At 42.1% G+C, this 11627-nt stretch overlaps 1 protein-coding gene across 1 annotated transcript in view; it reads right to left on the minus strand.

Moving 5' to 3' along the window:
- Nucleotides 1-110: 110 nt before the first annotated feature.
- LOC102308330 (protein FAM171A2) overlaps nucleotides 111-11627 on the minus strand; it is a 14048-nt gene continuing 2531 nt past the window's right edge. Inside the window, exons 2-8 of the mRNA XM_005913777.3 lie at nucleotides 9218-9445; nucleotides 8539-8631; nucleotides 6473-6631; nucleotides 5977-6156; nucleotides 5765-5878; nucleotides 5138-5264; nucleotides 111-4536 (exon numbers count right to left, since the gene is read on the minus strand). Of these exons, the coding sequence (XP_005913839.1) occupies nucleotides 3048-4536; nucleotides 5138-5264; nucleotides 5765-5878; nucleotides 5977-6156; nucleotides 6473-6631; nucleotides 8539-8631; nucleotides 9218-9445 (2390 nt within the window). The 3' untranslated portion in view covers nucleotides 111-3047. The remainder of the gene's footprint in view (nucleotides 4537-5137; nucleotides 5265-5764; nucleotides 5879-5976; nucleotides 6157-6472; nucleotides 6632-8538; nucleotides 8632-9217; nucleotides 9446-11627) is intronic.

Consider the following 11627-nt stretch of genomic DNA (forward strand, 5'->3'; position numbering starts at 1 on the left):
ACATTCACTTTTCCAACAGCTTGAGTTTGCTATTTTTCTTCATGGACTTTTGACCTAATTAGAGGCTAGTTTTGATGTGGTTTTTTAAAATAAAATCCCAAACACAGACAGACCGTGGGAACAAATTTATTTCTATTTTGTCTCATGTACAGAAAGTTGAATCAATTTACAGTTTACAAACAACTGACCAGGTGAATGAAGCCGATGATTTACTGCACAGGATGAAGGCCTACAGCTCAGTCCTCTTGATGCTCTTAACTATCAAAAACATCCAGCGCGGTAGGTTGCCAGATTTGAAGTTTCCTCTCAGGGATTCGGTGTCAAATCGTTCACCAAATCTGAGAAAACACTTCATTAGCAAAACATAAACAAGCAAGAAAAGCCACGATTGCACAACTCAATACTTTCCATATCTGGTTCAAAAAAATAAAAGTACACTTACAGCAGTGGGCGCAACATTTTAGCAGGATTCGATTCATGGTTGTGCTATTCTTCAGACTTTGATTTACATCACATTTTCAGCTTGTTCCATAGGCTACTGACACAGGCTTATTTATGAACAGCAAGCGAATGGTACAAAGGACCAACATGTCAGCATGACTTTTATACAGCCGTTTTCCCTTCATAAGCAACCCATTACTCTGCAAAAACCACCAACAAAACAGCCGTCAGCCTCGCTAAGTTCACAGTTGTTGAATAGGCAGTGGTGATGCTAGTAACAGCAGGAGCGTGTTGGTCAGTATGTTATCGTTGTAAACATTTACGACCGGAAGTGAATTTCGTTAGAACTGGATTAAGGGAAAAGTCAGTGTATCTTCATGAAGTTCATTTGGCAACACAGTCCAATGCATCATTTTGTGCCAAACATCCTTGTTATCAATAATAATAGTTAAAAAAAAAATCATTAAAAACACCCTATTCTACATTTAACATGCACATTGTATACACATAAAATCTCATATAGATCATACCATTTACAGGTTCCGTGAAAAAAGAGGATAGATACAAGAAATTAAGATATCCAAGGACGGAATAGCCGCAAGAAAAGTTGTCTGTTTTGGCAGGCATGCTCCCCAGAGTGACGCGTGTTGCTGTTGTTGTTACCGCAATGCAGTGTGCTTATCAGTGCCTGCCGATCTCGACAGTGAGTTTAGGTGACCGCTGACTGCATTTTAAAAAGGGACCGGCATGCCTATCACTCGATCCTATGTGAAAGAAGGCACTTACAGGAGAGAAGTGGTTCAGGCTCTGTCTACAGGCAACCCCCGCTGATCTCAGTAGGATATTTCAGAAATAGTAAGTCTTCAAGTAAAAGCGGTTTGGAACTACGCTTGTTTCTTGGCGTTTAGGGGTTGTCTAGCAGGAACTTGTAGGGGAGGGCTTTTGGTGCCTTCTGTTTATTTCATACATTCATATGCATGCAACCTTCCTATACCAAATGGTCTTTCAAATATCTGGGCATGTATTTACACAAGATAAATGGGTCATTCCATATAAAATCAGCCCAATCTGAAAAAAATTAATAAAAATCCCACCTGACCCCCTCAGAAGCTTCCACGGCTCCCCCCCTCAAATTTAATGAGGCCATGCAAATTTTTACCTTCATTCTATGAATACTGTCCAAGTTAAAGGCCCTCAAAGTACACAGGGTTTTACTTGAGTTTTTAACATCATAAATGTTAGAAACTGTGAGCAAATCAATGTTACACCATCTCCAAGTGTCACAGTCTAAAAGCCATAATGTTGCTTTTGATGAACACAGATTTTACATAAACAACTCTAATATTTCACCAGAGAAATGACATTGGTGCTCACATACTGTGTTTAATCATTTTGATAAATCACATTTATCCAAAAATTTTAGGTTCTAAAGAAGTTTTTCAAAATCCTTGAGGGTCTCCAAATTTTCTTTGGCCATTACTTTTGTTCAGCGCAAGTGTTCTCATATGTTGACCTATACTCAGAGCATCCACTCGTCCTGAGACCCTTTGGGTTGGGACAGAGTGGGTGTGAAATTGAAGTTTTTAACAGAGCTTTAATGTGAATTAAAAAGAGCTGAATTTTAAACCACTCTTAGGTATTTTGAGGGCTTATAACTGTAAAAATATCCACAGTATTAAGGTGAAACCTTACATTTCTTTATTACAGATGCTAAAGTTGTTGTATAAAAAATCTGCTGATTCAAACAGGGTCAGGTGGGAGGCACTGACTGATTTTTACTGGAATGACCCAAATGCAACAAAGTCTCTGCTGGCCAAAACTCTCACCAAGAGAAGAAAGGCAGAAATGCGTACTTTTGGCAAAATTGTACAGTAAATCACTGTGATATTACAGAGAAGATGGAGATGATGCTGAACAGTTCAAATCATTACTATTTGAGTAAGTAATTACAACACATGAACACAGTACAGGAGGAAGAGGAAATCAAGAACATCCCTGAAGGAGCAAAATGCAAGTTGCACGTTGGACTTTATAATATTTCTGTAATCTGTTCACAAGAGCTCAATGACAAACTTTCACAACTTCCTCAGACAGGGAAGCTGTTTCGGAGTAGAGAAGAAAAAAGAAGCTCACATCTTCTACAGTTATTGTGAGCATCTGGGTAGAATTAGTCCAGGGAAAAAAAACCTAATTTGCCAAGAATTCCCATCAGTCCCATAAAAAATGCCATCCACTTCCAAATACTCTGTAAGTATCAATCAATAAGTTATCAAATTATTAGCAAGTGCTCTATTCTTATATTTTGCTCTATAAAATGGCTATTTCCACAGTCAGTATGTGCAATGGCTCAGACCATGGTTCAGTGACAGGTGATAGGAGACGGGGTTCACAATAAACTGGACAGATTTCAATCTACAACTCAGTGGAAACCAGAGGGATTAACTGACAGTGAGGCTACGAGAGTAACTGGCAAACACAAAGGTCAAACAACAACCTGGATATGGATTGGTGAAGCAGTGGCTGTGCTTATTGTGACCTCCCTCTCGGTGATGTGAAAGACTCCTCTTTCACAAGGCTGTTATAGTTCCAGTGTTCATTCAAAAAGCTCACTTCCTGGGGTGGAAGACCATCAGAGGCCTGTCTTCGATCTTCTGCCAGGGGCTCTTCTTGTTCTCATCTTTGTCCTCGGAATCATCCTCTGGACTGGTCATGGAGTCGCGGCGGTTCTCGCTGTTGCTGCTGCGGCTGCTGTTCACGCGGCTGCGTCCTCTTCTAGGGATGGTGGATCCTCGGGAGGACGGGCCTTCGTCCAGAAGAGGGGTTAGGGAGTTCTCCTCGGGAGAGACGGGACGTCCCTCACTGCTGCTGGGCTCGCTGTGGTCAGGGTAGGCCAGCTTGGAGTAACTCTTCCCGCCGCTGCTGCTAACACCGTGGCCCTTCCGTCCTCCCGTCCCCCAGCGCTCATCTTTTCCCTTTCTATTTCCAGCTGATTTTCGCTCTTGGGCCTCCAGAGGCGGTTCCAGGTTGACATCCCGTGGAGTGCTGCTGGAGCCACCTCCGAATCCACCACCGCCACTGAGGTCATTCCCAACATCTATGTAGGAGTGGCGCACGTGAGCATTAGCTCGACCATCAAGAGAGATGAACCACGCCCTCGGGTGTTGTTTAACTCCAAGTTCCAGGAGCTTCTTCTCTGTCAGAGCTTGCAGTTCCCCGTTCATTTGAGCCATGGTGGAATCGTTGAATAGCACTGGGATGGTCACAGGTCCCCCGGATGAGTCAGATGCCCAGCTCGGTTCTTCAGAGTCGTCGCCTTGAGATCCTCCTTGCTGTTGCTGCTGCTGGCCTTGTTTCTGGGAGTGGTGGTGATGGTGCTGCTGGCCCCCTCCCATCTGTGTGCCATCTTTGTCGTGATCCTTCTGGTCCTTGCCATCTTTGCCAGAAAACTCAGATGGCAGGCGCATGTAGTGGGCGGGGATAACCAGGGTTGGCACCATGCTACGGTACATGTTCTCCTTCATCTGGTCAATGGAGCTGCAAAAGATGATCTGACCTGGTTGGGTGTTGAGGGAAGTAGGTCGGGCAAGGCTGTCTGCTGCTGCTGCGGAATAATCCGGAGGCTTGTCGGACTGGCTTGGGACGTAGCCTTGGAAGCGAGGTGGGGACGGGGGATCGGAGGAGTACCCTCGATTGTCGTTGGCGTTGTGGTGTCTGTGATAGTCGGACTCCTTGTTGTCTTTGGGGCTGTAGTTCCGGTTGTAGTCGTCATGCAGCAAAGGGCTGTCCAAGTTGTTGGTCTCTGTGGCACGTGTAACCTTCATGGGGAAGCTTTCACCCCGTTGGGAACCTGACGCATTTTTACCCTTTGCGTGTCGTAGCATGTGGGCTGGAACATGCTTAGTTAAATCCTCCCTTGAACTCTGGTAGTCTCGCGATGGCGACAAGTCAGATTTGTCATTGGAGGGGCCTGATTCGACATGGCCTCCACAGATCAGATTTAGCCGTGACGTGGATGTGCCCTGGTCTCTCTTAGCACCGTTTAGATTGGACGTGTGAGGTTTGCCTTGCTGTCGACGTGGTTTCAGACACTTCCGTCTGAAAGATAAACAAAAACTGAAAGTCAGAAGGAAGCAAAACAGCTGCAAAAAAGGGGAGGGATTTCAAAAACTGTCTAATGAAGGAGGAACCCCATAAAGCCAGTTTTTAAGACCTTTATCATAGGCAAGATCAGTACATCGCTGGAAAAAACAGGTACACTATCTGACGCATGTTTCTTGCCCTCTGGTGGACTATTTGTGTACTGCAGTACTCAATAGCTCCCTTAATTTGTCAAAGTTCCATTTCAAATAAAGTATGAATGCTTATTGTACACAGTAAACTTTTAATTAGTTTTTCATATGTTATTTTATAGTAAAAAAAAAGGAAACATGTCTACTGGAGTATCTTTGCTCAAAATAAGCTTTCTTCGGACCTTAATTAAGCCCACATTTAAAATAAGCTGTTTTGGATGTGTAGAACAAGCCCGTCCTCTGGTAAGCTATTTTCCTTATAATTGGTCACCCCTCATAAACAGCAGGTGGGTGTGGTCCTAATTTATTGATAGTAGAAAAAAATAGGCTTTGCAGGACTAAAATAAACCCACGTTTTGCTACAAATAGAAACCTAAAAGTGAGACCTGGACCTATGCTCCCCACACCTGCAGTAGTAGAGCAGCACACAGAGCAGGATGAGCACCAACAGGGCCAGCGATCCCAGGATGGAGAGCAGGAACAGAGTGTGGTAGGTGGTGATATCCCTCAAGCCTGGATGAGACAAACCTAAACCTGCAAGACATCATTGCAAAAGTTAACTCAGATTCATTCATAGCATGTCAGCTCCCTATTATGCTGTCCAAACAACTGCTAGTTTGTCTGTAAAGTGAGTGAGGAGGAAAGAATTTGATTTACATTGATCATGAAATAATCAGGAACTTGGTTCAGCTGATAATAGCTACATGACGCCACCCATTGGTTTTGCTGTCACCATCTTGGTGTCTGTTTCAGCCGGAGGAGTCACCCCCTGGTGGCTATTAAAAACGGATGCAAGTTTAAGGAAGCTATCATTTTTCATACGATCAATGCTTCAAACTCAAGGCTATTTAACCTTGTCCTACAAAATCACCTTGTTTATTGATTTATTATTGAGTTCCTCAGGGACGATAAAGTGAATCTTATAGTAAAGGCTTCTCCAGCTTCTTGTTATCTGTGTTTCCACAGCAGTAAAAAGGCACATGAAGAGTCACCAGTTAACATTTTACCAATAACAGCCATTTCATTTTCAATACCTGAAGACGTCGGAAAGGCAGCCAACCAGTATCCCATCTGAGGAACCACGACGTTCCAGACAAACTGCGTCCCGTCCTTTTTGATGTAGCCCGTCCCGTTCCGAACCCACAGCCCTGGAGGAAAGAAAATGATCAGCAGCCTCTAAGTACAGTCATACATACATAGTTTACATTAATAAAAGACTATTTGTAAGTTTTAGCACACAGCTTACCCGTCTTTGGCTGATACAGCCAAGCGGGCACACTCGTGGCCATCCTGTTTCGGGTGTCTGATGGCAGCGGCACAGAGATGTGGATCGGATCTGAAACGCGGATCACGCTGCCATCTTTATCAAAAAGCTGAATGCTGACCACTGCCAGCGCCGTCAAGTCCATCCACCCAGTTTCTGCACCTGTATTGGTGGTGAGGCACAAACACAAACAGCTAAAAATGAACAGAATAATAACTCTGATCTTCATTTTGCTACCAGATGGTGGTATACGAGTGACTATAAATGACAATAACTTAGCAAAGTAGCAGCAATTTATTTACAGCAAGCTTATAGTCAGATCTGGGACAACTATTTCTAAAGCACACTAAAATATCCATGCAAACTGCGGTGCAAAATTTTATTGGAAAGACCTAGAAATGAAACCTCCTCAGATGATCCAGAAAGGCACAGAAACTTGGACCACACTGTAACATCAGTTTGACAGACTGACACTGACCTGAGCTGTTGGTCTCTTGGCCCAGCAGGAAGGGGAATCCCCCGATTTCATACTGGCTCCTGGCTGTGGTCAGCACAGCAGTGAGTGCTGTGTAGTTGGAGCTGGATGGCAGCTGAATGGACTTCCTCTGGAGCTGCACCAGCGGCTGGTTACGAGCCCCTGAAAAAGAAACAATCCCCCTCCTCACAGTCTATCACGCCTACAACCACCGTGTTTGTTTCTAAAGCTCAAAAAGGTGTAACGATATATGTGTGAGTGCATCACAGCCGTACGGAGGCGGCTGCGACTGAGCTATATTTGTAATAATAACGCACAGCTCTTCTAGGCTTAAGGTTGTGGAGAGGGGTGTGAATCCTTAATTATGGCTTATCTGTTTGTTTGTTTATCTCATTATTAGCAGGATTATGGAGGATTTGCCACAAAATTTCTTGAAAGATGGAGACTGCTACAACTCAGAAGTGGTTAATTTTTGGAGTGGATCCAACTCTGGATCCAGTAACTGTTTAACCATAGACAAGAAAAACTGGTTACATGTTCACAAATATGCATTACTTCGCACTGAAGTAAGTAAAATTAGGAAAAAGAAAACAAACCTGATCAAAATCCCTGCTGGGATCCAGGGATTTCATTTATACAGGGTGTGGAGGGAATACAGTACAGTCTCAGAGCTCTGCTGTTGTGTAACGGCTCAGTCACAGCAGGGTAAAAACAGGAACCACTGAACTGTTTCATGCTCAGTAATTGATCACAATAGTTGTGGTGACCAAATGTTCACCCAGAAGTTTAATGTGCAACGCCCTCAACCTGTCCACTCTCAATACAAAGTAGTATTTTTACTCAGTTGTATATCGAATTTGTATCCTATTTTTATCTTATTGTATATTTTATTCTATTTTATTCTACTGTATATAATATTTTATTTTATTCTATTCTGTACAGTTGTGTACAGTATATTATTTGTATTGTATTCTAATTTTTGCTATATAACTTTTGCACTGTCCACTTCCTGCTGTGACAAAACAAATTTCCCACGTGTGGGACTAATAAAGGTTATCTTATCTTTATCTTATCTCATCTGGTTGCCAGTTGGTTGTATTCTGGTTATATTCCTACACAGGTGAGGTGTCAGAGGTGTCGTGCGAGGTGCGAGGAAGAGATGACCCAAACGCAGGACATTGATTTATGAAGGATTACCACGGTGTTTATTATAGGCTGGATGAACAAATATTGACTGACTGAACTGAAAACACACACAGAAACAGCAGTGACAACGTCAATGACAAGACAATGAACTGATGAAACTGAGGGACTTAAATACACAGGCTAAATGATGAGTGATTAGGGGCAGGTGAGTAAACAGCTGGACTCAATCTGACTAATGATAAATGGGAAGATAACTAGAACATAATGCACACAGACTAGGGCTAACACAATAAAACAGGAAGTGGAACATACGGAAGATAAACAGTGAATATGAACTGAAAATACCGGGTCAACGACCCAGGAAACCTGACATGAGGCTGTCGAGCACCATTGTAATTGTGCAGTTAAATTGCCCCTGAAGCAACGGCATCGCTGTCTGTGGATTCATTTCTACATTTCTGTTTCAGATCTTTGAGTTTCAGGCTGAACTCTGAACATAAGCCAGTTAGTGTGAACTTCTGTGCAACAGATTTGCTATTTTCCGCATTTTGTTGCAGTTAATCACCAAAATGTCACAAACAGATTGCATGTAATTAGCAACTTGCCTCCTTTCAAACACAAATTGATATCCGGCCGTCTCTTCTTACTGAATTTTATTGCTAATTTGACACACCAAGATTGCTTTCAAGACAGCAACTGATTGGGAGTGGGTGCAGAACCAATTCAAAACAACCATTTAAAAGGCAACGAGATTGCGAGATTGTGATGATTTGCAATAATTCTGGTATTGAAAAATAAAAAATAAAAACTCAAATGGCCAAACTGAACAATCCAAATCACCACAACAGGACTATCGTTTTCTAATGAGTCTATATTATATTAAATATGTTCTGCATGAGGCTTTTTTTAGAGACTGTTTTTACCTGGAGACCCAGAGAGCACCTGCAGGACGTCATCGTACAGAATAAGAGTTCCCGGCCTCTGAACGAGCAGGTACAGGCTGACTGCTGCATACACTACAAGACGAGGAAAACGAAATCAGCAGATTTCACAGGTGCAGGAACACTGCTGAGACAGAGTTTGTTTTACGACTCAAAATAATAAAAATAACCATCATCTAGGCAAAAGCAGCTCCATAACCTCAAGGCTAAAGGAGAAAAAACTGGATTCTGTGGGTGAATTACACATGACGCAGTTTTTAAATCCAGTCTCCTCGTCCTCATCGACAGGCCCGACTGAGATTTGAAAACTCCAGCGACAAAACAAAAAAGACATTTTTTTATTCCCACAATTAAAAACAAGAGATCCTGTGATCCTGTTCTAAAAAAACCTGAGCTGTGGCACTACCAGGCTTTATGCAACAGAAATGCTGCTTCCATCTTAATCACAGCAGTATCGAAGCCAAGCGCAGCCATGGGGGTAACCTTAAAATGGATGAGGTAGGTCAACAGGTAAAAAATACTTTTTATACTTTTTAGGTTTTATTATCTACTGGATGTATATAAAAGATGGACATAGCATCTAATGTTTCTATACTTTACCGTTACGGTACTTGCCAAGTAGAGAAAAAAGCAAACAAGTCGTAAAATACGCTGGACTTACGTGGGATGCGGCTGGAGTGCCAGGGCACAGAGTTGGTGACGTAGTCTTGTTTGGAGGCTGTAATAATGACCCATGTTCCGGCACGGTACAGGAAGTTGACCCTCACCACGCCATCCTTGCCAGCACGGCTGGACGCCAACAGGGTCTGGTTACCGTGTACTTCCACCTGAGCGTCTGCCAACTGGGACAGGTCGCTGTTGTCGAACACCTGGACTCTTATTTGCACCTCTGCAAGGAGAAAAATAGGGAGAGTAATTAGCCAGTAGCTAACTGATGAGTGTTTTGAACAAACAAGGCTAATATTTTGTCAATTATTGAACAGAATAAAAGACATTTCTTCTATAACATTTCTGTCATATTAAAAACGAAGCTTTCCGATTCACCAGTCTTGTGTCGTCTCATTAAACTGCAGTTTTAAAGATCTAATTACACTTGAGTATGGCTCAATTTATCAAGTCACCCTCAGCTGTCCTACAAGGACGGCATAATTATGCAGCAGCGTTACAATGTCATTCAAAATGACCTACACGGAGCGAAGGCCGCATAATTACCATGAAACACAGCATGTGCCCCAACAGGTGAAATAAAAACATTAAATACACTTTGTATTTTATTTACTATAATAATTAGAATTGCCTGAGGAGATAATCAGGCTTTAGGTTTAATCACATTAACAGAGATGGTTTTTGTATTAAAAGTTTTCTGAAAAGTTATGTTTAAAAATGGTAATGTTTCCTCAGTTAATTACTTACATTAAATAAGTTCAAATTAAAGTAATTAAGTGTTCAGAAAGTTTATGTTTAAATATGCAAATATATTCCTATTAAGTAAGTATTAAATTACATACGTACAAGTGACAAAATTGGGTTAAATGAACTTTTTAACTTCATTTTTCCAAAAAAGAAAGATAATAGAAGCAAAATGGCCCAATATTTAAAAACATGTGTTTTTGTCTATAGTTAGCAAACAGCACTGTTAAATCATCTAACAGTTCATATCGACTCATAGATATTCAGGATGTTTAGCTGGCAATAATATTTTTTGTGCTGATGAAAAAAAGTCATGGTGATTCTCAGTATTAACTTACTTTCATGTATATAAAAGGTAGTTTCCTTTTTTAAAACAATGAAATCTCTTTTGCATGACTCTATTAGACTAAATTCAGTTTTATTTGTATAGCGTCAAATCACAGCAACAGTGACCTCAGGGTGCTTTATGTTCTGAAGTATGTTATAAAATAACACAGCAAAGACCGCAATGATGAGCAAGTGCTTTGGCGACAGCATGAAGGAAAAACTCCCCTCTAACAGGAAGAAAACTCTGGCATAGCCATTAAGGGAAGGGAAGTTATCTGCCACGACTGGCTCGGGGGTGAGTGGAGGGGGACAGGACAAAGAACCGCTGTGGAAGAAAGCCAGAGATAAATAATAAGTAGTAATTAAAAGCAGAGTGGTGTATAAACACACAGCGAGTGGAACAAAAATCTAAATAATCATATTTATCCTTTACTAAGCATTTTAGCCCCTCCCACTTTAAGCTGGCTTTCTTGTGATTGGTTGACCCTTGTAAACTGAAGGTTTGAACATCAGGTGGGTGGGGCTTCTGTGCCTGAGATGAGAGCTTAAAGGTATGTCCTGTTACTGACATCACACAGATCCAAGACCAGAAAAAAATTGCTTAACGCTGAATGTGTAGGTCAGTCTGCAGCTTGATCTATTGTGCATCCACCATAGTAACAATATATCTATGTGACAGAAAATTAGGAAAAGCATAATAGGTTTCCTTTAAGGGCATCGGCGACTATAACATCACCAGGAGGTGTAACTTATGTTGACCCCACAGCATGTATATTATGAGTCAACAGATGTGACTGATGAAGAATGCATTCAGAGTTTTAAATGTATTGACCGGTGAGCTGTGTGCGCTGCTGCGGCAGACTAATCACTTCCAGCAGGGGATGATTGTTGTTGTTAGTTTGATGATGATGTTTGTAGTCATCACAGCCACACCCGTCATAAATCCGTTGCGTGGCTATTTCCACCCCTCATCCCCTCATCATTCTTGTCAGCTCGGGAACATTTTCTCATCTCGTCTCTTGGACGACGTAGATGTGGGTCATGCTGGGGATGTTCCCATGGATACAAGCTGACACTCCAAAAAGCTGGCTTGTTGTGTTTCAGTCCCTGAAGGACTGCTAGCTAAAACCGCGCAGGCCTCCAGTGACAAACCCCTCGATGCACAACTCTTCCAGAGACTAATGGCTGCATTCAGATAATAAGCAGTATGTTTGTGTGTGGGTGTTTGTGTGTCCATATCCACGGTGCATGCATAAATGCTGCCATCCATTAACATAAATTGTCCAATAAAGGCTCCTTTGTGTGTGTGTGTGTGTGTGTGTGTGTGTGTGTGT

This window comes from Haplochromis burtoni, unplaced genomic scaffold (genome assembly GCF_018398535.1).
Source record: "Haplochromis burtoni strain Fernald_Lab_line unplaced genomic scaffold, NCSU_Asbu1 Contig_6, whole genome shotgun sequence".
In the NCBI taxonomy this organism is placed as follows: domain Eukaryota; kingdom Metazoa; phylum Chordata; class Actinopteri; order Cichliformes; family Cichlidae; genus Haplochromis; species Haplochromis burtoni.